The sequence below is a fragment of the Neoarius graeffei genome, chromosome 13 (genome assembly GCF_027579695.1).
Source record: "Neoarius graeffei isolate fNeoGra1 chromosome 13, fNeoGra1.pri, whole genome shotgun sequence".
Taxonomy (NCBI): Eukaryota; Metazoa; Chordata; class Actinopteri; order Siluriformes; family Ariidae; genus Neoarius; species Neoarius graeffei.
Genome location: NC_083581.1, coordinates 14,405,372 through 14,431,576, shown reverse-complemented (window position 1 = coordinate 14,431,576; position 26,205 = coordinate 14,405,372). Strand labels below are relative to the sequence as shown.

General features: G+C 41.0%; 1 protein-coding gene across 2 annotated transcripts in view; it reads left to right on the top strand.

Moving 5' to 3' along the window:
• tmeff2a (transmembrane protein with EGF-like and two follistatin-like domains 2a) overlaps positions 1-26,205 on the top strand; it is a 259,197-nt gene that overhangs the window by 146,038 nt on the left and 86,954 nt on the right. For both annotated transcript variants that reach the window (XM_060937298.1, XM_060937297.1), the window contains exon 4: positions 11,952-11,978. In XM_060937298.1, coding sequence (XP_060793281.1) covers positions 11,952-11,978 — 27 coding nt within the window. The remainder of the gene's footprint in view (positions 1-11,951; positions 11,979-26,205) is intronic.

Sequence of the window (26,205 nt, the reverse complement as noted above, 5' to 3'; positions counted from 1 at the left end):
GAAAAAGAAAACAGAAAAATCTGCACTGGTCATTAGTATTTTCTGGATTCTGTGAAATGAATATCAGTGACAATGAAATGAATATCACTGAATATATTGAATCCCTTGCCAGTACAGTACAGATGATCCAGGTCGTGGTTTGTCTCCGTCCTCACTCATTCCAGCTTGCCCAACACCTCTGAGAACTTTGTAGCTTAGCTTACATTAGATATAAATTTCATTGATGTATGTGCATTAAAAAGCTCCACATTCGTGTTTTAACAGTGTATTTGATTGCATACTTTGTTGGTAGTGCTGCATTCGATGTACCCCAGAAGTCCATCCATCCATCCATTATCTGTAACCGCTTATCCTGTGCAGGGTCGCAGGCAAGCTGGAGCCTATCCCAGCTGACTATGGGCGAGAGGCAGGGTACACCCTGGACAAGTCACCAGGTCATCACAGGGCTGACACATAGAGACAAACAACCATTCACACTCACATTCACACCTATGGTCAATTTAGAGTCACCAGTTAACCTAACCTGCATGTCTTTGGACTGTGGGAGAAACCGGAGCACCCGGAAGAAACCCACGCAGACACGGGGAGAACATGCAAACTCCACACAGAAAGGCCCCTGTTGGCCCCTGGGCTCAAACCCAGAACCTTCTTGCTGTGAGGCGACAGTGCTAACCACTACACCACCGTGCCACCCTACCCCAGAAGTGGGAAGTCAGAATTTGGAATTCCACATTTCTGACCTCTGTGCTACAAAGTGAGAAAAAACCCTGAAAACGAGCCACAATGTTCTTTTGTGAGTGATAAGCGAGCCAGTTAACTGTGAGGAGTGATGCATATTTGCCTCCTGAAGCAGTGAACTGTACAGTCAGTGTTATAGATTTTACAAGTGAAATTGTCTGTGTGCTGATTGGTTTAAAGTAACGAGTCCAGTATATACAGTGTAAAAATGAAGAAGTGCTGCTGTGTTTACTGCTGGTGCTGTGAGCAGCCATGTGGATATGATCCCACTCGCTGAACTCAGAGGGGTGGAGACCTTCTTGAGTTTACCAGTGGAGAGAGTGTTTTCCTTGGTTTCATCTATCTATCTATCTATCTATCTATCTATCTATCTATCTATCTATCTATCTATCTATCTATCTATCTATCTATCTATCTATGTTTTGCAAAAGTGTTCATCCCCCTTGGTGTTTGTCCTGTTTTGTCGCGTTACAAGCTTGAATTAAAATGGATTTTGGGGGGGTTAGCACCATTTGATTTATACAACATGCCTACAACTTTAAAGGTGAAAATTGTTGTTTTATTGTGACAATAATTAAGATGAAAAAACAGAAATCTGGAGTGTGCATAGGTATTCACCCCCTTCATATGAAACCCCTAAATAAGAGCTGGTCCAACCAACTCACTTCATAAGTCACATAATTAGTTGATTAAGATCCACCTGTGTGCAATCAAAGTGTCACATGATCTGTCACATGATGTCTGTATAAATCAACCTGTTCTGGAAGGACCCTGACTCTGAAACACTACTAAGCAAGCAACATGAAAACCAAGGAGCACTCCAAACAGGTCAGAGACAAAGTTGTGAAGAAGTATAGATCAGAGTTGGGTTATAAAAAAGATCCCAAACTTTAAATATCCCACGGAGCACCATTAAATCCATTATAGCAAAATGGAAAGAATATGGCACCACTACAAGCCTGACAAGAGAAGGCTGCCCACCAAAACTCACAGACCAGGCAAGTAGGGCATTAATCAGAGGTGCAACAAAGACACCAAAGATAACACTGAAGGAGCTGCAAAGATCCACAGCAGTAATGGGAGTATCTGTCCATAAGACCACTTTAAGCTGTACACCCCACAGAGTGGGGCTTGATGGAAGAGTGGTCAGAAAAAAGTAATTGCTTAAGAAATCACGTTTGGAGTTTGCCCAACAGCATGTGGCAGACTCCCCAAACACATGGAAGAAGATTCTCTGGTCAAATGAGACAAAAATTGATCTTTCTGGCCATCATAGGAAATGTCATGTGTGGCGCAAACCCATCACCATAAGAACACCATTCCTACAGTGAAGCATGGTGGTGATAGCATCATGCTGTGGGGATGTTTTTCATCTGCAGGGACAGGAAAGCTGGTCAGGACTGAAGGAAAGATGGATGGCACTAAATACAGGGCAATTCTGGAGGAAAACCTGTTTGAGTCAGCCAGAGGTTTGAGACTGGGACGAAGGTTCACATTCCAGCAGGACAATGACCCTAAACATACTGCTAAAGTTACACCGGAGTGGTTTAAAGGGAAGCATTTAAACGTCTTGGAATGGCCTAATCAAAGCCCAGACCTCAATCCAACTGAGAATCTGTGACATAACTTGAAGATTGCTGTACACCAACGCAACCCATCTAACTTGAAGTTGGAGCAGTTTTGCTTTGAGGAATGGGTAAAAATCTCAGTGGCTAGATGTGCTGAGCGAATAGAGACATAATTGCATAATTGCAGCAAAAGGTGGCCCTACAAAGTATTGACTTTGGAGGGCGAATACCTATGCACACTCCAGATTTCTGTTTTTTTTTTCATCTTAAGTATTGTTTGTGTCACAATAAAAGAACAATGTTCACCTTTAAAGTTGTAGGCATGCTGTGTAAATCAAATGGTGCTAACCCCCCAAAATCAATTTTAATACCAGCTTGTAATGCAACAAAACAGGACAAACACCAAGGGGGATGAATACTTTTGCAAGACACTGTATCTTACTATCTGTCTGTCTGCCTGTCTCTTTCTCTGTCTGTCTGCTTGTCTGTCTGTCTGTCTGTCTGTCTGTCACTGTGTCTGTCTGTCTGTCTGTCTGTCTTCATCTATCTATCTATCTATCTATCTGTCTGTCTGTCTGTCTGTCTGTCTGTCTGTCTGTCTGTCTACAGCTCTGTCTGTCTGTCTGTCTCTTTCTCCATCTCTGTCTGTCTTTCTGTCTGTCTGTCTCTCTCCATCTCTCTCTCTGTCTGTCTGTCTATCTTTCTGAGTTTAATTGTCTTTATATTTAACATGTAAAATGATCCAAGTCATGCTAGTAAGACTAATCTTGTAATGATTCAGAGATTTATACATTTAAAGAATGTCGGTGTTTGATGTGTCAAATAAATCACTTTAATATTAAAATGAGGGAATGAAATGAACACTCTCTGCTCCCGAAACTGACTGAAGAATAGATAGTGACTATCATGTTACACATATTGTGCAAAAATAACCATAATAATAATAATAATAATTGCCCCCATTTTTCATTCTGAGCCTTCGTGAGTGTTTGTACACTGATCCAGCAGCACAACGCTGGCCGCCTTCCTGAATCAACACCGCATTCGTCAAGCAATTGGATAATATAACAGCAGACACGGCAGCCCCTGGAGCCATGTCTCTTTGTGTTAGTGTGTGTGTGTGTGTGTGTGTGTATGGTAAAGAAGTGATTTTGCATTTATTAGCACCCTAATTCCCACTGACACAAAGCAACACTGAGTTATGCAGCTGTCTTTGTGTGTGTGTGTGTGTGTGTGTGTGTGTGTGTGTGTGTGTGTATATATGTGCGAAAATGTGCAAATGTACATCTGTATGATTTTCAAATTCACTTTACTTTGCTGTCTGTGGTGTTTTTTTTCCATGCAGTATTGTAGTTGAAGACGCTCCAGTGTGAAACAGAAAGATTAGCACAGTCTCACATATTTCTGAGCCTTAAGGAGCTCAACCTTAAAAACAGCAGGATTCTACTGTCTTAGTGTTTATGAAAACTAACACCATGAACAAGTTTTTATTTCACTTTCTCTCAATGGTCGTTAGTATACATTCTATTTGTTTATGATTTCCATCCTTTACAAGTTTTCATATTCACTTTAGATGAAGTGTGACACTGATAACCTGATGCCTGAAGCCTCCACTGCACTAAGAGCATCATATTTCAAAATGTGCACGTTTGAAATTGTGCTCACTGTGGGAATTGTCTCTTTCTGCTCTCCTACTGAGTCAAATAATCCAGCCTCAGGTATGAGATGCAGAGGGATGTTAATAACTTTCTCTCCTGCTTCTTCTTTTTGTGCTTTTATTTTTATTTTTCTTTCTTTACACCAGAGTAGAGCACATCAGTTAGCGTTGGTGCCTGAGGAAACACTGATTCATATTCTCTTGCCACATTCTCACTTATGTATCTCCGGGTCTAATAATAAGCATTTGTGTAGTGTGTCTTTTGTGTAGCGTTGGTGGTGCCAAGATGTGTCAAGGTGGGACTTCGATGTTTTAGGTTTTGAAATATACCTTTGTGTCAGAAAGACAGAAATAAAGACGTGTGATTCATCGTCATACTCCTTCAGTCTTACATCAGGATTCACATGAGTAGGATATTTCCCTGTGTTTGGTTGTTATTGTTGTTGTTTTACATTGTTGGTCATTGGAATAATACTCAGACTTGGGTCAAAACATTTATGCATTTATACATGACAAATGAAGCACAGAGTCACAGGAAATAATCTGGACCATGTGTAGTCTGGAAACGTGGTATGGTATCTAAAGGAAACAGATAAGGAAACAAATAAGCCTAAAGCTGGTGAGCTTCTGCGGAGGTAAAAGGAAATACACGTCAAGAGTAATGAATCCCTGAAACCAACTGTAATGCACTGCCTGTGAATAAAGTATTGCTCATTTAGCACCAAGTCTGTATGTATACAGATATTTTTGAAAACATAGTTTTTACGTCTATGTTTAAAAAATAAATCCCATCCATATAAACAGCATTTTAAAAAAATGATCTCCATCCAGATGAAACCACAAAAATGTTATGACAAAGTCATAGCTTGTAATAATCTGTTATATAAATCGCCTCAGGAATATACGCAGAACCTTTATTTTTAAATAAATTTCTGAGTGGATAGTATCTCCATCCTTGATTCTTGTATGCTCCATAAATGGGAATAAAAAATATATTTTTGAGCGTTAAAATCGACCGCATAGTTGCCATTCGAGCTGCCCCGTTGAGCCAGCCAGCCCTGAGCGTGTGACGTCACAGCAGGTTTTAAGGCTGAGGCCTTTGACAGTTATAGACCAAAGTCATATAAATAAAAATTTATGGTGAAAGTAAGAAATACTGTTGCCAACTTGCTCAACTAAGACTGACTTGACTTCACTGATTGTGGGTTGACTCTCATAAAAACAGGATAGGTGTTATAACTTATGCAACATACATGTACATGCATGCATTTTCACTGATAAAACATAAAAGGCTAATTAAATAATCAGATGAACTGAGACAATCACATTCTGAAGCAAATTAAATAATCCTTTAACTTAAATACACAATACAAGTTACATGTATTCATCTAAATGCAGGTAAACAATGTGTTGTTTTTGTCTTTTTGTTGTTTTATATCCAAATGAGAGTTGGAGCTTACCCGTCTGTGTTCTCACTTCTTGAAGGCCGAGCTTGTGGCCGATTGTTGTGAAACAATCTGACTTTCAGTTGTTCGTTCAGTTCTCCATTCATTCGCTTCTTCCACATAAGGGCAAGATGGCAGCAATATCCAGCAGAGAAATCAGACGGCTGCTCCACTCATTCTCCATTTTCTCCATACTGAGTACTCCGCCATTACTGCTCAGCTCAGGCAATTACTAAAACCCGGGACGGAACAAGACATCACTGGTTTTAGCAACAACTGCAGGGAGGTCACTGCCCGAGCGATAATATGTCACATCCCGTTACGTCCCGGGTTTTACCAACAACCCTTGACTCACACTCAACTGGTGCAACTGAACTTTCCTTTTTAAAAAAAATAAATTAAATAAATAAATACTTTCCTTTTCTCGTCTCGTCTCGTCTTCTTCCGCTTATCCGGGACCGGGTCGCGGAGGCAGCAGTCTAAGCCCAAACTTCCCTTTTCCCCAGACACCTCGGCCAGCTCCTCGGGAAGAACACCGAGGCGTTCCCAGGCCAGCCAAGAGACATAGTCCCTCCAGCGTGTCCTGGGTCTTCCCCGGGGCCTCTTCCCAGGGGGACATGCCTGGAACACCTCCCCAGGGAGGCGTCCAGGAGGCATCCGAAAAAGATGCCCGAGCCACCTCAGCTAATTCCTCTCGATGTGGAGGAGCAGCAGCTCTACTCCGAGCTCCTCCCGAGTGACTGTGCTTCTCACCCTATCTCTAAGGGAGCGCCCAGCCACCCTGCGAAGGAAGCTCATTTCTGCCGCTTGTATCCGCGATCTTGTTCTTTCGGTCATTACCCATGACCATAGGTGAGAGTCGGAACGTAGATCGACCGGTAAATTGAGAGCTTCGCCTTTTGGCTCAGCTCCTTCTTCACCACGACGGACCGGTAAAGCGACCGCATCACTGCGGAGGCTGCACCGATCCGCCTGTCGATCTCACGCTCCATCCTTCCCTCACTCATGAACAAGATCCCGAGATACTTAAACTCCTCCACTTGAGACAGGACTTCTCCACCAACCTGGAGAGGGCAAGCCACCCTTTTCCAGTCGAGAACCATGGCCTCGGACTTGGAGGTGCTGATTCTCATCACAGCCGCTTCACACTCGACTGCAAACCGCCCCAGTGCATGCTGAAGGTCCTGTTTTGAAGAAGCCAACAGGACAACATCATCCGCAAAAAGCAGAGATGAAATCCTGTGGTTCCCAAACAGGATTCCTTCCGGCCCCTGGCTGCGCCTAGAAATTCTGTCCATAAAAATTATGAACAGAACCTGTGACAAAGGGCAGCCCTGCCGGAGTCCAACATGCACTGGGAACAGGTCTGACTTACTGCCGGCAATGCGAACCAGACTCCTGCTCCGTTCATACAGGGACCGGACAGCCCTTAGCAAAGAGCCCCGAACCCCATACTCCCGAAGCACCCCCCACAGAATACCATGGGGGACACGGTCGAATGCCTTCTCCAGATCCACAAAGCACATGTGGACTGGTTGGGCAAACTCCCATGAACCCTCGAGCACCCTATGAAGGGTATAGAGCTGGTCCAGTGTTCCACGACCAGGACGAAAACCGCATTGTTCCTCCTGGATCCGAGGTTCCACTATTGGTCGAATTCTCCTCTCCAGTACCCTGGAGTAAACCTTCCCTGGGAGGCTGAGAAGTGTGATTCCCCTATAATTGGAGCACACTCTCCGGTCCCCTTTCTTAAAAAGAGGGACCACCACCCCAGTCTGCCACTCCAGAGGCACTGTCCCCAACCGCCATGCGATGTTGCAGAGGCGTGTCAACCAAGACAGCCCCACAACATCCAGAGACTTGAGATACTCAGGGCGGCTCTCATCCACCCCCGGTGCCTTGCCACCGAGGAGCTTGCAAACCACCTCAGTGACTTCGGCTTGGGTAATGGACGAGTCCACCTCTGAGTCATCAGCCTCAGTCTCCTCAGTGGAAGACATGACGGTGGGATTGAGGAGATCCTCAAAGTATTCCTTCCACCGCCCGACAATGTCCCCAGTCGAGGTCAACAGCTCCCCACCCGCACTGTAAACAGTGTTGGCAGAGTACTGCTTCCCCCTCCTGAGGCGCCGGACGGTTTGCCAGAATTTCTTCGAGGCCGACCGATAGTCCTTCTCCATGGCCTCCCCGAACTCCTCCCAGTTCTGAGTTTTTGCCTCCGCAACTGCCCGAGCTGCAGCACGCCTGGCCTGCCAATACCCGTCAGCTGCCTCAGGAGTCCCAGAGGTCAACATGGCCCGATAGGACTCCTTCTTCAGCTTGACGGAATCCCTTACTTCCGGTGTCCACCACCGGGTTCGGGGATTGCCGCCACGACAGGCACTGGAGACCTTGCGGCCACAGCTCCGAACAGCTGCGTCCACAATGGAGGTAGAGAACATGGTCCACTCAGACTCAATGTCCCCCGCCTCCCTCGGAAGCTGGGAAAAGCTCTCCCGGAGGTGGGAGTTAAAGACCTCCCCAACAGAGTGCTCGGCCGGACGTTCCCAGCAGACCCTCACCATACGTTTGGGCCTGCCAGGTCTGTCCAGCTTCCTCCTCCGCCAGCGGATCCAACTCACCACCAGGTGGTGATCAGTTGACAGCTCAGCCCCTCTCTTCACCCGAGTGTCCAAGACATAGGGCCGGAGATCAGATGAAACGACTACAAAGTCAATCATCGACCTCCGACCTAAGGTGTCCTGGTGCCACGTGCACTTATGGACACCCCTATGCTCGAACATGGTGTTCGTTATGGACAAACCGTGACTAGCACAGAAGTCCAATAACAAAACACCACTCGGGTTCAGATTGGGGAGGCCGTTCCTCCCAACCACACCCCTCCAGGTGTCACTGTCGTCACCCACGTGAGCATTGAAGTCCCCCAGTAGCACAATGGAGTACCCAGTCTGAGCACCCCTCAGTACCTCTCCTAGGGACTCCAAGAAGGCCAGATACTCTCTACTGCTATTTGGCCCGTAGGCACAAACAACAGCAAGAGCCCTCTCCCCCATCCGAAGGCGCAGAGAGGCGACCCTCTCGTTCACTGGGGTAAACTCCAACACATGGCGGCTGAGCTGGGGAGCTATAAGCAAGCCCACACCAGCCCGCCGCCGCTCACCACGGGCGACTCCAGAGAAGTGGAAAGTCCAGACCCTCTCGAGGAGCTGGGTTCCAGAGCCCAAGCTGTGCGTGGAGGTGAGCCCGACTATCTCTAGCCGGTACCTCTCAACCTCCCGCACAAGCTCAGGCTCTCCCCCCCCCAGCGAAGTGGCATTCCATGTCCCAACAGCCAGCCGCTGTGTCCGGGGATCAGGTCGTCGAGGCCCCTGCCTGCCTTTCCTTTTCTTGTAGTTTTATTTAATTGTTGGTACTGCACCCTCTTCCAATACAGGCTTATAGCCAACGCTCCTCAACAAATCAGAGGTTTCGTACGAGTCTTCAGTAAAATGTGCAGAGCAGAGGAGAGACCACTTCGTAGCCGCTCAATGTGCCCATGAACTTCTTGCAAAACGCGTCCAAATCTTTGCAGTTTGAACATTCTTGGGCCATGAATGCAATGTAAATCCACCTTCTGTCGTGTTGCTGTACTGGCCAGCAACACATCTACAGTATGTGGCATGGCGATAAATTAGCTCAAAATGGAAGATCGGAGGGACATGTGCCATTTTGGGGGTGAGCCTCACTTTGATTTTTACAACAGCAACTGGATAGGTTGGTGAGAGATGTTGATTTTGCAATGGCTCTGAAGAAAATCTGCTTGAAATCCCCTGAGTCTTGGGAACTAAGACTTATTATAGGACTTGTTCACATGCAACTCACACAATCATTGTATCGTTATCTCAGTCTGTTAGACTCGGGCTCAGATCGCAGTTACTGACTTTGTATTACAGACATGCAACTGTTGCAGTCTTTGTTTATAGTTCTCTCAGTATTAAGCTTTGTCTTAAGTGGCCACTTGCATTCCCTCAGTTTACCTGGATATATTCACTGTCCTATATGTACACTGAATGTCCGAAGCAGGAGCTCAGATTGCAGTTGCTAAAATAGTAATAATGTATTGATATAAGGTGTTCTTTGTGGTCAGTGTACTACACTGTAGTGTGTCATGTGGTAAGGCATTATATGACAATGCAATTTTCATAAATATTACCGTATATCAGTTGTAATTATGTTCTACGCATATACCTGCAACTCTGACAATATCATTTTCAGTGACTAATAAAATGGTTTTGAACGTTCCTACTTTTAAAACATTTATTGATATGGTAATTTTCTTTAAGAGATTTCATTTACAACATGCCTCTGACAGCTCAAAATGCATCTCCGGGCATTTAAAAACTGCAGAGGTTCCTGGGTCCTCTGGCAGCCCCCGGAACCCCAGCCGTACTGGGTTGATGCCCCCCCCTTCCCATTTTCCTGGATCCGCCCCTAGAGCGTCAGTGTTTTCAGAAACATCCCTTTTTCCCATCCACATAAAACAAATTCCAATTTTTTATTTCTCTGCTCTGAATGGTGTTTCTGAAAAGCTTAATTTTCGCTCAGTACGTTTACATTCACACTGATATCCCACTGTTTTTCAGAGTATGACAATATTCGCAATTTGATACGGGTCATGTAAACAGCATGTTACATGTGGATATTCCGAATTTGGCCGTATTCCAATTAAGGTATGTGGGTTCTGCCAATATTATTCGGGTTTTAGGAACATTCCATGGACATGTGTACAGCGTATTCAGAATATGTGTCTCAAACAAGGGTTTTATGGCAGTTTGCGACAGACGGCTTCTTACCTGTTTACAGTCAGTTCTGTGCGTTTGGCACAAACTGACTAGACAATCACAGTATGTACAGCTGCATGTAAATGGGAATATTAGTAGAATATTCATTTTCATTAGCCATGTAAACAGCTGAGTAAGAATTTTTTTTTTCCGAATAAGGGCAAAAACAGGACTATTTTGTGCATGTAAACATACCATAGCAAGTGATGCAAAACACAGTTTTCATGTGGACAGGAGGCCAAAGCACAGAAAAAAAAACCTCATCTCATCTCATCTCATCATCTCTAGCCGCTTTATCCTGTTCTACAGGGTCGCAGGCAAGCTGGAGCCTATCCCAGCTGACTACGGGCGAAAGGTGGGGTACACCCTGGACAAGTCGCCAAGTCATCACAGGGCTGACACATAGACACAGACAACCATTCACATTCACACCTACGGTCAATTTAGAGTCACCAGTTAACCTAACCTGCATGTCTTTGGACTGTGGGGGAAACCGGAGCACCCAGAGGAAACCCACGGGGAGAACATGCAAACTCCGCACAGAAAGGCCCTCGCCGGCCACGGGGTTTGAACCCGGACCTTCTTGCTGTGAGGCGACAGCGCTAACCACTACACCACCGTGCCGCCCTCTCTAAAATATATAGAGAGAAAAATCAAATAATAAATCGGCTCTTAATCAGAAAGTAGCAGTGTTGTCCATAAGGCACCGGTACATGCAGCAGTAAGGATGAGACTGTAAAGCTGTTCAACACTTTGTATTATTATACAGTATTTATAGGGATCTAAATCCACATACAGATTCTGTGAAGCTGCTTTGTGAATGTCCATTGTTAAAAGGTATAAATAAATAAAATTGAATTGAGTTGAACTGCATTGAATAAAAACACTAGTGTTGTTATTATTTCACCAAAGAGGATCAAAGAGGTGTGTGTGTGTGTGTGTGTGTGTGTGTGTGTGTGTGTGTGTGTGTGTGTGTGTGTGTGTGTGTGTGTGTGAAGAATACTGATAAAGTTAACCTTGTAGACATTAGAATGGTGTTTATAACATTTTTATGATCTCATGTGTTAGTGTTTTTACAGTAGGGCGACTACACCAAGAGTTATACTCGTTTGCTGCACTGTGTGGTAAATAACAACCATAATAAGGATTATTTCAGCACTAATAATATAAATCCCATCACCTATAGGACATTAACATAATCATAAAGCTGCATTACGGCAGTTACGAAGCTTCAGCATTAAATATTGCGATGTAATGATTTTATGTGCAGGATCAACATAAATACTATGCATATGAGAGAGAGAGAGAGAGAGAGAGAGAGAGAGAGAGTGAGTGTGTGTGTGTGTGTGTGTGTGTGTGTGTGTGTGTGTGTGTGTGTGTGTGTGTGTGTGTGGCTGAATTGTCTCAGCCCCATTTTTTCCACAAAGATTTAAAAAAAGGAAATAGTCTGAATGGTGACTCTTTAAAAGCCACAAGATTGTTTTTATGACTCCATCATCCTACAGATATTTAATATATTCATCTCTCAGTTATATTTTTTTTTGTTTATCCATCCATTTATTATATTGTACTTTATATATTCGACATCCGCTGGCCTGAATGCACCTTTTTATTCTCTTCATGTCTTTATCTGCGTAACATCTGCTGCTGATATTCAGATCATAATTCTGACAATGACTCTGTAATGACGCTGAGTGAATATGTGCCTTTTTGTGTGTTACAGAGCCTGGATCAGGATCTGGGGATGAAGGTAGGGCTGGTAATATGAAAACACACACACAGAGACACACACACATTGTTTTTGTTCATTTTGCCTTTACACATACATCACAGTGTCTCTCATGCTTTCTCTGCCACTCAGTCACTCACATACACACAAGATTAATTTTATTCCAGTCGTCTGGCATCTTAGGGAAGCTTATTCACGGCAAATGAAATTCAGTTGCTCATTCATTGTTGTTTATTACCCCGTCTCCATCCCACTGAGTGAGTGACAGCATGTTGTAAGGAGCACCGCATGGATATGAGGCTCATCTGAAATGTGTCACTCCCTTCCTTTCACTCTGTCCTTCTTCCACTGTCTCCCTCCGTCCACCGGGACTCTGATGCCTTTCAGGAGCACCGAGATATTAGCGCTCCGTTGGTTTGGAAGAAAGCGGCTTCACTCGCTTTGGAATTGTTTCTCATCCTCTTTATGCTTCCTCTTTTGTCCTTAGCTATCATAATGATGAGTGATTTCTATTTATATAGTGTCTTTCTCAGACTAAAGAATGCTGTAGATGAGACAGCGTTAGACAGAGCAAAGAGAGAAAAGATCCTGAACCATGGCAGTGGAACAGAACAGAACAGGATCTCCACAGTACAGCACCGCTCAGTAAATGAAGAGAAAGGGCTCAGTAATGCAAGGAAGAGTGATAACACAAGTAGAAGAGATGAGACATACAGAGGTTAGTATTTAGTTGAGGTTTTTTGATAATTTTTTTTCTTCATGGTTTGAAATGTGCTACTCAATAAAAAAGAATGGTCTGAATTTATGAGGGCAGATTCACATGAACTCCTCATCTCATGTGCATGGACAGAGACATTGAACCAAGTGCTTTTAATTATAAAGATTTAGAATTCAAATGGATTTAAATATGATGCTACGCTGCACATTTGTAGCATAAACCACTCATGGTAAAATAATAATAATAATAATAATAATAATAATAATAATTGCTGTTTTTAATGTGAGCAAAGAAAATCCAGAGGAACCAACATTATCATTGTATCTTTTTTATTATGTTAATTTACATATTTACCCATAGTAATTCTTATTTTCTTGTCTCTGTATACTTATTATACTACACTGCACACTAGGCATGTCACGATATATTATATGACGATAAATTGAAATACAAATTTGTGATGATCTAAATTAATGAAATAAAAATTAAATCGTGATTATTATCAGGCTGCATAATCTCTTAGTTTTTCCTTGTTGTAACTGTGTTGTTTAGACAACAGAGGGAGCAATAACATACAATAGCGGGAATACATGTGACTTCACCATAGCACGGGCGCAGATAGAGGGTGGGACAGGTGGGATTCGTCCCACCCAGATTTAAATTCACCTCATTCGGTCCCCCCCACTTATAGGGAGGAAAAAACGTCTATGCTGTCTTTCTTTGCATAAGGCAAACCTCACGGAAAAATCAAAAGACTAATTACCATTCGGTTTATTGAGGTGCACAGCAGTACATACATAGTTGCAACAACTCACATAAAACAAAACAAAGACTGATATTCGGTTGGTTGAGCTGCGCAGACTGCACAGGTTGCGAGCTCGAGCTTGGTTGCTATGGTTACCCACAACAAGTTTGACAGGCATATCGGGGACAGCTCCTAGTTCAGGACCCCAACACGGCATGATGAAGGGTGCCAAACCGAAAAGGCAGAAAACAATTGCATCGTTTTTTCAAAAAACAACGACTGTAAGTAAACTGTGCCTTACTTTATCATATCACCTTGCAATTTTTTGATAGTCTGTTCAAAGTAATGTCGTAGTGAAAGTAAAATCGTATGGAGTAGAGATGCCTTTCTGGTAGCCTCCTTCTTTCGGTGGTAGCCTGTAGATACAGTGCTCAGAAGGCAGTTTTAATGTTTAATCTGGAGTTCCCTGCCATAATTTCAGCAAGCATATTGTTTCATAAGGAAACTTTGCGAAGAGTTGTTGACTGACTGCCGCTCACGCAACACACAGGCATAGTTAGAAAGTCAGGATGCACTGGTTTACACTTTACACACACACACATAGCCCAGCCTCTCGCTATGTTTAACAGTTTAACACACACACACACACACACACACACACACACACACACACACACATATTCAACCCACATGACATCCTGTTGTGTCAGTGGTAAATAGCACATGAGAGCACCAGACATCACAGGTGTGCTCTATTCCTACTCTTTATTTATTAGTAGGCCTAAGCTAACGGTTGCAGGAATGAAGGAGTGATGGTTTTTTTGTCTTAGCTGAGTAATGTCGCCGCCCTGAGGGCATCAGAGTATATTCCTCGCACAACACATGGTGGGGGTGGGGTTGGTTTGCTAGCAGCTTTGTCCCCCCCAGTTCAAAAAAACGTATCTGCGCCCCTGCACCATAGGCGGAAGTAACACAGCTCTAATGCTGTGAAAAAGTGGGAAAGTGGTGTTGTGTGATTGACTGTGCAAATAGATTTAACAAGAAATTGGAGCTCTCTTTTTACAGACTGCTGAAAGATAAAGAAAAGAGAAGCAAATGGAGGCAGAACAAATGTTCATAAGAGTTTATGAAGAAAAGGACAATTTGTTACTAACTTTTTCATTTTTAATAAAAGGAATATTTTAGTTAATATACTCTTTTATATTTTACTCTAACCTTTTCAAAAGTGGGTAAATAATTATTGTTGGTTATTAAGAAAAAAAATTAATTGAACAAAAGGAATATTTAAGTTGATGAATAGGAAAATAAATGTTGCTTATTTGGTGATAAAAATTTTTTCTTTTTTTCCCCCCCAAAAAAATTGTGAATCGGATTATAAATTGGGTGAATCATTACATGCCTACTGCACACTGACGACTTGTAAAATGTTTCTCACACACACACACATACATACACACATAAACGCTCAAGTAGATGGGTTGCAACAGCAGAAGACCACATTGGGTTCCATTCCTGATGAACCCAGAAACTAGAGAGTTGAAGACTGGGAGAAGGCCAGGTCCTGGTTTACAATCTACACCTGACTAAATAGGGGTTAAATTAGGGGATCAGTGTTGTAGAACCTGCACAGTGCACATTAAACTCAACAAAAATGCTATCTATGATTCAGACACAGAAAAACCTTGACTCCGTTAAATATCTGCTGAAACTACTTACATCTCATACGACTATTAGGATCTGGTCTTTGTTCAAATTGATATTGAGTTTTAGAATTCATACGTATTTTTTTAAAAAGGTGAAAATAAAGTATGTCATTAAGGACATGCATTTACTCAGAGCCCATTTTCTACATCAAGTGATAGAAGTGTCATTTACCCAAAAAATTTTGCAAAAGTTTTAGACGGGAATGAAAATCATACCACTTTGTAATGTTTCCGTTCCTTCTCACATCACTTAAAAGATGTTTAGGGACTGAAAACACCAAGTGATGAAGTGTTTCAGGTGTTATTTTGTTCCATTTTTCCTGCAAACAGGTCTTAAGGTGTGCAACAGTACAGGGTCGTCACCATTTTTTCATTTCAGTATTTGCCACGCATTCTCTATTGAGGGATCGGAGATCACAGTTGTTCAACTTAGGCTTGTGCCCTTGCCCTTTATGCATCAAAATTCCTCCAGATTCCTTGAATGGTTTAATGATATTATGCACCATAGAGGGTTAAATATCTAAATCCCTTCCTATCTTTCTTTGAGGAACATTGTTTTTAAACATTTCAATAATTTTCTCATGCATTTGTTGATGAACTGGAGATCTTCGGCCCATCTTTGCTCCTCAAAGACAAAACCTTTTCTGGTGACTGATTTTGTACCAAATCATGATTGCAATCACCTGTTGACATCACCTGTTTCAAGTCACATCATTATTTAATTGTTTTACCTCATTACTAGCCCTAAATTGGCCCCATCCCAACTTTTTTTGGAATATGTTGCACGTGTGAAATGCAGGAATGGATGTATATTAACAAATGAAATTAAGTCGACCAGAAAAACATGAAATATCTTGGGTTCATTCTGTCTGCAGTGAAATCCAAGACAAAGTACAGTTAGAAATCATTGCTTTCATTTTATTTGAATTTTTCAATCCATCCCAACTTTTTCTGATTTTGGGCTGTAATAATAACAAAATTGTAATATTGTGTTCAGGGCCTAGTGGTTTCTAGCTGGAAACAGACAATATTTATACTATATTGTTTAGTTCTTTTGATCCATCCATCCATTGATGGATCCATTGATCCAAAACTGTTAGTCTGGCGAGGCATACTGTCACTGAGGTGAAGTATACTATCAGGATGTAGTATACTTGTATTGGATGTATTGGAGGCGGATGTATGTGCATAAGAGAATCTTTATTTAAAAAGAAACAGAAAACAGGCATACGATCCAAAACGGCACGCGGTAATCGAATCGAGAAACAGGCAAAGGGCCAGGCAAGGCACAAACAGTCTAAACATGGCTAGACAATCTCAGAATCAAAAATACAGAATAGGAATCAGGAAACCAGGAGGACAACACAATAGCAAGGCTCGGTAATGTATGACTCGCAACGCAATACTTCGCCACATGAATGAGTCCTCAGCATCCTTATATGAGCGCACTGATTGCGCCTTAACCCAAGGCAAGTGTCAGAGTCAGAATTAGCGGCACGCGCTGTTCAGAGCATGCGTAAGAATCAGTTCTTTGTACTCGCTGTTCAGAGCGCACATGAGATAAAGTCTGTTGTGCGTGGCAACGCGTGTGGGTGTGACAATAACTAAAACAGCATTCAAGTGAAAGTCTATTCCTGTGGTAAATATTCAGCTAATACATTTCACGCACATGTTCATACTAAAGCATGTACTGTTTTTATATATATATATATATATATATATATATATATATATATATATATATATATATATATAAAACACATACATACATACACAAAAGCAAACCTTTATTTGTTACACACAGTCCTGTGCAAAAGTCTTAGGCCCATGTAAAGAAATGCTGTAGACCAAAAATGACTTAAAAATAATGAAATTAAATGTTTCAACATTAAGAAAATACTGTAAACAGCAGTAAGCCATAATAAATGAAACAAAGTCAATACTTGGTGTGAGATAACCCTTTCGTTAAAAAAAAAAAAGTTGTCTCAGGTACAATGAGTGCAGTTTTATAAGGAAATGAGTTGTAGGTTTTACTGAGCATCTTGCAAGAACCAGCCACAGTTCTTCTGGACATTTTGACTGTCACACTTGCTTCTTAATTTTGCAGCAAAACCCAGTAGCCTTCATTATGTACCGTATTGGCCCGAATATAAGACGACCCTGAATGTAAGACAACCCCCCTTTTCCAAGTTCATCTTTGGGGAAAAAGTTTTTTGAAGACCAAATGTTCATTCATATAACTCGTATTTATTTCAAAATTCTGTTTAAAATTAGAGGCTTTTGTTTTTCACATTTAAATAGAGGTCATTTCAGTCTCATTTCCGTGAACACTTTTCATAGAAGTAAAAAAAGAGGCTAAACTGCAGGCTACTAGACAAGCCAAATTAAAACATTTAAATTGCATTAATTCAACAAATTTGTCAGGTTTAGATTGAAAGTTCATAAACTTCAGAATGTCAATGCATTAACTTCCCATAGCCTATGGGTATATGGAATAAATTTGCAGAACAGTGCAAATGTTTTAAACAATGCATTAAACAATACATTAAGGTTTACAATAATAAACAACTGAAACAATGGAAAGGGTAGTTTGCTAAATTACAGCTACTCAGCACAGAGATCCGCAGCCTCACTTTGCTCACTCTCACTGTCCTCACTTTCACTTTCGTTTTTGGTGGCATTTTGTCTAGTCCGCGAATTTAAGACAACCCCCCCTTTTAAAGAGCTATTTTTTACAACAAAAACACCGTCTTATATTCGAGCCAATACGGTATTCTTTTTTAATCTGAAAAGTGCACTCTTATGGAATATGCTGCTCAGATACAAACATTTTTTTCTGTAACATTTAATTTTGTGCTGGAAAATGAACATTTGGAACTCTAAAATGTTTTTTGTACTGACTTGATAATGTAGAAGTCATAAAATTAGAAATCTATAATGAAGTTTGTATGAAAAAAATAGGAATCCTAGGACTTTTGCACAGTATTGTACATGCAGAGTACAGTGAAACTCCTTTGTTCACTTATATCAACTTGTCTGGAAGTTAAAGAGATGAAGAGTGCGTTACAAATGGCTTGAAGCCCTTTACAGGAATTACACACAGTTTTTAGATTTCAAACCAATAATAAATACTCATTTGTATGATGAGACACTGGGCACTGATTAGAAACAGAGCAGCTGCTGAAAAAATATTCACGTAAAAACACCCTGGAGTTCAAATAAAAATATCCTGGATAGTGTTTGTTTGTTGAATCAGATAATCCACTAAATACATGCAGACTTGTCTAAGAAGAGAGTGTTACAGAAGTCAATTAAAGATTACACATATTAAAGCTGTTATGCTTATTTTCATTTCAACAATATCACATGAGCAGGAGTGCGAATGCGAAGCCGCAGGCTGAATGCTGTTCTTTTTCATCTTCATCTCATCGTCTGCTTTCATATTTTGCCATATTGTCATTTGCCATGTCCGCTGATTATGTCTCGAACACTAATGTAGTATCCATTATGAACTAGGAAGTGGAATTTTTCATGGCAAATACAGCCAAGTGTAGTGATACACACAATGAAACATCCCAGTGTGGTTATAATAAATATAAACATGCTTGGAACACCGTTCATCCAATCCCATTACTGGACCAGAATGAACTCTTTCATAAGTGGTGTCCATGAGATGGTGCTTCATTTAGTATGTGTGCTATAGTTTGCTTTTGTGTTCATCAGATCAGTTTCTGAACATTAAGTCACGTTTAACTTGGATTGGAAAATAGATGTTTCCTCACGTTGACAGACAAGATGGAGCTGCGAGACAAATTGAGGATAACGAAGCAGGAGAGCAGAGAAAAATAGACAGTGAGACAAAAGAAAAGCGATAAGACTGGACGAGTGTCAATAAACCGGGCAGGAAGAGAAAGAGAGAGTGAGGGAGACAGCTGGGGGGAAGTCGATAAGGTGAACAAGAGCAGCTGAGGCATGGGAAGAGATGCAGAATGATAAAAGACAGGGAGGTGAAGGTAGGGAACGGAGAGAAAGAGAATTAGGAATGTGCAGCAGCAGTTTTGGTGTGATAAAAATCAAATGTATTTTAATGGTTGGAGATAAATCTTGTGGGAAGCTGCAGAAGCCTATTGAGCACTTTACAGAAAAGCACACACAGATCACCAAGGCCCCCCAAGGCTTTCTAACACTCACACACATCTGTCTGTGGGACTGCCAGGCCAGTAATGCATGCTGGATAACTGTAGTCTGTTGTGCAGTGTCCAGCTTTAGAAGCTTCATTCACAGCAGAGGTATGATGTGAATAGTGTTATAAGGAAATCAGAGAAAACTGATGAATACAGATAATACATCCCCAGTTACTGCACTGCTTTATGTAAGCAGCTTGTATGATGATGATGATGATGATGATGATGAAGAAGAATCTAAGTCCTGTTTGAGTTGCTTGGTTATCATGCTGTGACCTCCCGATGTGCTAAATGTTTGAGTATATAAAAAGTGCCTAAAAATGTGCATGCATATTTATTAACTTGGTCTACAAGTGATTGTCTTTCTAGTGCGTTCATTTTACATAAAGGCAGAAAATCTGAAGTGGTGTTTTTTCAAATCAATTGATTTTGCACCTGTAATGTGATTTACTAAACCTGAATACAGTGGTGCTTGAAAGTTTGTGAACCCTTTAAAATTTTCTATATTTCTGCATAAATATGACCTAAAACATCATCAGATTTTAACACAAGTCCTAAAAGTAGATAAAGAGAACCCAGTTAAACAAATGAGACAAAAATATTATACTTGGTCATTTATCTATTGAGGAAAATGATCCAATATTAAATATCTGTGAGTGGCAAAAGTATGTGAACCTCTGCTTTCAGTATCTGGTGTGACCCCCTTGTGCAGCAATAACTGCAACTAAATGTTTCCGGTAACTGTTGATCAGTCCCGCACACCGGCTTGGAGGAATTTTAGCCCATTCCTCCATATAGAACAGCTCCAACTCTGGGATGTTGGTGGGTTTCCTCACATGAACTGCTCGCTTCAGGTCCTTCCACAACATTTCGATTGGATTAACGTCAGGACTTTGACTTGGCCATTCCAAAACATTAACTTTATTCTTCTTTAACCATACTTTGGTAGAAGGACTTGTGTGCTTAGGGTCGTTGTCTTGCTTCATGACCCACCTTCTCTTGAGATTCAGTTCATAGACAGATGTCCTGACATTTTCCTTTAGAATTTGTTGGTATAATTCAGAATTCTTTGTTCCATCAATGATGGCAAGCCATCCTGGCCCAGATGCAGCAAAACAGGCCCAAACCATGATAATACCCCCACCATGTTTCACAGATGGGATAAGGTTCTTATGCTGGAATGCAGTGTTTTCCTTTCTCCAAACATAACGCTTCTCATTTAAACCAAAAAGTTCTATTTTGCTCTCATCCTTCCAGAAAACATTTTTCCAATAGCCTTCTGGCTTGTCCACGTGATCTTTAGCAAACTGCAAATGAGCAGCAATGTTCTTTTTGGAGAGCAGTGGCTTTCTCCTTGCAACCCTGCCATGCACACCATTGTTGTTCAGTGTTCTCCTGATGGTGGACTCATGAACATTAACATTAGCCAGTGTGAGAGAGGCCTTCAGTTGCTTAGAAGTTACCCTGGGGTCCTTTGTGACCTTGCCGACTATTACATGCCTTGCTCTTGGAGTGATCTTTGTTGGTCGACCACTTCTGGGGAGGGTAACAATGGTCTTGAATTTCCTCCATTTGCACACAATCTGTCTGACTGTGGACTGCTGGAGTCCAAACTCTTTAGAGATGGTTTTGTAACCTTTTCCAGCCTGACAAGCATCAACAACGCTTTTTATGAGGTCCTCAGAAATGTCCTTTGTTCGTGCTATGATACAGTTCCACAAATATGTGTTGTGAAGATCAGACTTTGATAGATTCCTGTTCTTTGAATAAAACAGGGTGCCCACTCACACCTGATTGTCATCCCATTGATTGAAAACACCTGACTCTAATTTCACCATCAAATTACAGTGGTGCTTGAAAGTTTGTGAACGCTTTAGAATTTTCTATATTTCCGCATAAATATGACCCAAGGCAAGGCAAGTTTATTTATATAGCCCATTTCATACACAGTGGCAGTTCAATGTGCTTTACAGAAGTAAAAGCAAAACAGTAAACAATAGAAAATAAAATTACATAAAATAAATGGGGAAGAAAATTAATAAGAATTAAACAATAGTAGAAATAAAATAATAAAATGAGATAAAAGTTCAATTTAAAAAAACAGCAGAATAAAATAGAATAAAAGTTAAGTAAAATTTAAAACATGGAGAGACTGTAAAAGTAAAGAGTTTAAAACATGTAGAGATGGCAATATTAATAATTTAGCAGAAAGCATCTGAAAACAGCTTGGTCTTTAGTCTAGATTTGAAGCTGCCAACAGCAGGAGCATTTTTGATGTCCTCTGGCAGTTGGTTCCATAGCTGTACTGCATAGTAGCTAAAAGCTGCTTCACCACACTTTGTTTTAACAACAGGTTTTAACAGTAAATTTTTCTGCTGCGATCTGGTAGATCTGATTGGGTTAGGCCTCTGCAACATATCAGAGAGGTAATTGGGCCCTGTACCATTTAGAGATTTGTACACCAGCAGCAATGCTTTAAAGTCAATTCTGTAGCTTACTGGAAGCCAGTGAAGGGACCTAAGAATTGGAGTAATGTGTTCTGTTCTTTTTGTTCGTGTGAGAACCCTAGCTGCTGCATTTTGAACCAGCTGAAGTCGTTTGACGGGTTTTTTTGGCAGGCCTGTGAAAAGGCCATTGCAGTAATCAACCCTACTAGAGATGAAGGCATGTATAAGTTTTTCCAGATCATTTTTTGACATAAGTCCTCTTAGTTTGGAAATGTTTTTTAGGTGATAAAATGCCATTTTAGTGATTGCTTTCATGTGCCTATCAAAGTTTAGCTCGCTGTCAATGAAAACACCAAGATTTTTAACCATTTCTTTTGTTTTAATCCCCTTTGTGTCAAGAATAGTGGTAATCCTGAGTCTTTCATCTTTTTTTCCAAATAGAATTACTTCTGTTTTATCTGTGTTCAGCTGAAGAAAATTTTGTGACATCCAGTTGTTGATTTGATTGATACACTGGTAGAGACATTCAAGGGGGGCATAATCATTAGGTGATAGAGCAAGATAAATTTGGGTATCATCTGCATAGCAGTGATATAAAATTGAATTGTTCTTGATAATTTGCCCAAGTGGGAGCATATAAAGGTTGAATAGTAATGGTCCAAGAATCAACCCCTGGGGGACACCACAGGTCAAGGACATTGACGCTGAGGTACAATTTCCCATGGTAACAAAGAAGCTTCTATCTTTTAAGTAAGATTTTAACCAATTGATAACTTTACCAGTCAACCCAACCCAATGTTCAAGTCGATATAGCAGTATGTTGTGATCAACAGTATCAAAAGCTGCACTGAGGTCCAGTAATACCAGGACCGATGTTTTGCCTGCATCAGTATTAAGACGTATGTCATTTATAACTTTAATCAGCGCTGTTTCAGTGCTATGATTGGCACGAAATCCTGATTGAAAGTTATCAAAACAGCTGTTTGATATCAAGAAGGCAGTTAATTGATTGAAGACAATTTTTTCAAGGATTTTCCCGATGAATGGTAGATTTGATATTGGCCTGTAGTTATTTAATACTGAAGCATCCAGATTATTCTTTTTAAGTAGGGGCTTTACAACGGCTTTTTTCAAGGACACAGGAACAATGCCAGTCTCTAGGGATGTATTTATGATTTGAAGCACATCTGTAATTATAAGATGTAGAACAGACTTAAAAAAGTTGGTGGGCAGAATGTCCAATTCAGATGTTGAGGAACTGAGATTTTGTACAGTTTTTTTCAAGAGTCTCATAATCAATTAAACAAAATTCTGACATTGTGTTGAAGTTATCTGTCTGTGTCACTGGTGATTGCAGTTTTTCAAGTATTTGCAACTGAGATATATTATGAGCAATATTATGTCGTATTTTATCAATTTTACCTTTAAAGAAGGATGCAAACTCATTGCATTTATTAACTGAGAGAAGTGCAGGTGCTAATTGTGGTGGGGGATTTGTTAGCTTCTATACTGTTGAAAATAGCACACGGGCATTGTTCATATTCCTGTTGATGATGTTGGAGAAGAAAGACTGTCTTGCTTTACGAATTTCATAATTATATTTACAAAGCATCTCTTTATGGATTTGATAATGGATGTGAAGTTTAGTTTTGCGCCATTTTCTTTCAGTCTTTCTACATTCTCTCTTTAACAGTTTAACAGCTGGGTATTGCTTCCATGGTGCTTTCTGCTTATCATTGACTCTTTTGATTTTGAATGGAGCAATATCATCCATAATTTGGGTCATATTTAAATTAAAAATTTCCAGTAAATCATCTACAGAGTCTGACATTTTGGTTGAGATCCGAGAGAGAGAGCTTGCTCAAAGAGAACACGTGTTGTCGTTTATGACTCTCCTACCCATAGTCATTGAGCTGTTCTGAATGTGAGGAGACATAGAAACATCAGAGAAAACACAAAAATGATCAGATAAGGCCAGGTCAACAACAGTAGTAGAAACAGTAAGACCCTTTGTGATGATGAGGTCAAGGGTATGACCACGAGAGTGGGTCGGCCCCTGTACATGTTGTACAAGGTTGAAGTTGTCAATAAGTGCAAGTAGTTCATTGGCATAGGTGTTTTCAGGATTATCTACATGCAAGTTAAAATCCCCAGATATAATAAGACAGTCAAACTCTAAGCAAATGACTGACAACAGTTCACCAAACTCTTCCAGAAAAACTTTGGCTGAATGTCTCAGAGGCCTGTAAATAGTTAATATGTTAGGAGAGCATGTAACAAGTGCACATAAGTGTTCAAAGGATGTAAAATCACCAAGTGAGGATTGTTTACATTGAAAAGAGAATTTGAATATATTTGCGATCCCTCCACCTTTCCCCTGTCGGGTAACATTCATAAAATTAAAATTTGGGGGAGTTGCTTCAATAAGGGTGGTAGCACTATTTGCTTGATCCAGCCAAGTTTCAGTTAGAAGCAAAAAATCAAGATTATGTTTGCAGATAAGATCATTAATTAAAAATGACTTGTTTGAAAGTGATCTAACGTTCAGAAGAGCTAGCTTTACAGAAAGTCTAGAAGTAATATCCGCTTGGGCACTCTGATGTTGTTTTGAAACAGGAAGGAGACTAGACTGGTTTACCCCCTGGGTTAAATATGCTCTATGTTTTCTATTTCTTATCAACACAGGAATAGAAAATGGCATAGGCATACTGGGTCCCAGCTTGTTTTCAAAACTACACCCAATGCAGGGACCCCCAGCACATCATGCTAGACTTTCTTTATGTTCCATTTTGTTTGAGATTGAGAAGATTGGAGATGTCATGTATCTTTTAGATGGTGAAAAAGATTGGTAGCCAGCTGAAAGTCCTGGGCGAACACAGTTCAGTCTGTTGGTTGATTTTTGATGAACTGGGTACACAGCTTGTCGCGACAGATTTGGGCTGGAAAAAGAGAGTGTAGCCATTTGCATCAGTCTTTGCATACTATTTGGGAAATCCATGCAAGGGGGAGACGGAGATGGTACGATAAAATCAGAAGAGCGAGACTTTGGTGAGGCCTTTGTAAGTGTCTCCATGACTGTCTCTGTGGTGACTGTCTCACTGATTGTCTCTGTGATAGTTGCATGGGGTCGAGAAGTGGACGAAGCAACCTTGACATGGTTATCTTTAGTCAGGTCCTTAATCTGGATGGAATCACATGATAAAATCGCATGCTCACATTCTCCATGTGATTGTTGTTGTCCTTGGCAGTCTGCTCCAGATGGCTGTGTGTCCTTGGTGAAGACTTGCATAGATGATTGTTTTGGCATTGCAGAGGAATTGTTTATATTTGTAACTAGGTCAGTCTGCGACATCTTCTCAACTGTTCTCTTCAATGTTGACTGAGAGAAAATTGCAAGTCTATAATGATCTGCTAAAACTTTGGTCCCAATCCAGCTAAGTTCAGTGCTGTTTGGCTTGAAAATTCTCTGCGATTCCAGAAAAGGTTAAAATTGTCTATAAAGTTCATACCAGATGAAAAACAAGTTTTTCTAAGCCAGGTGTTAAGACTGAAAAGTCGACTAAATGCAAAACTTCCCCTTGCAGGAAGTGGGCCACTGATAAAAGATTGTATTCCGGTCTTATAGAGATGAGAAAAGAGTTTTTTGAAGTCCTCTTGGACAAACAGCTGTTCTCTGAAAACATCATTTGCTCCCACATGCACAGCAATACGTTTGATAGTTTTATGCTCGGACATGAGTTTCAAAATGCTGTCTTTGGTGTCAGAGATGGATGCATTTGGAAGGCAGCAAATAATCATTCCATGTCCTTTTAAATGTCTTACAGTGGAATCACCAAGAACAAGGGTTGTGGGATCAGGTGGTGTTTTGAGCTGCTTTTTGCCTCTTCCCACAGCTCTTTGGTTGTGATGCAATTTCTTTTTACGATGTGTTTGTCCGCCTGAAAATTCCGCTTCCACATCCCTAAGGCATTCAAATTTGTTCTGAAGCCTTATGGGCTGTGGATTTTCCATAGGATTGTAAATCCTATTGTAATTTGTAGACCTAGCTCTATTTCTGGTAGCATGGCTGTGGAGCATGGGTCGCATAGTATCAGAACAAGCTGGTGTTGAGGTAATAACTCTTCTGTTTTTATTTTCATCTGTACTCACATTTTGCCCTGTTAGATCGATGAATTCATCCACTCGATCTGCAATGTCATCGGCTTGTCGGGGTACATTCTCTGCATTCTCAGCCACTGTTTCTGTACTCCTTTCCTGAGATATTGCTCTTAATTCGTCAGTCTTTGGCAGAGCATCGATCTTTGATTCCAGGATAGAAATCCTCTGTTCTAGTTCTGTGCATTTTCTGCAGGATCTCCTGGATTTTTTGCCCCCTGGCATTTTGTTTTAAAAGCTAGCTTATCTTATAAAGATGAAAAATAAAATGAAGAAATAGTGGAAATTAAATTAAA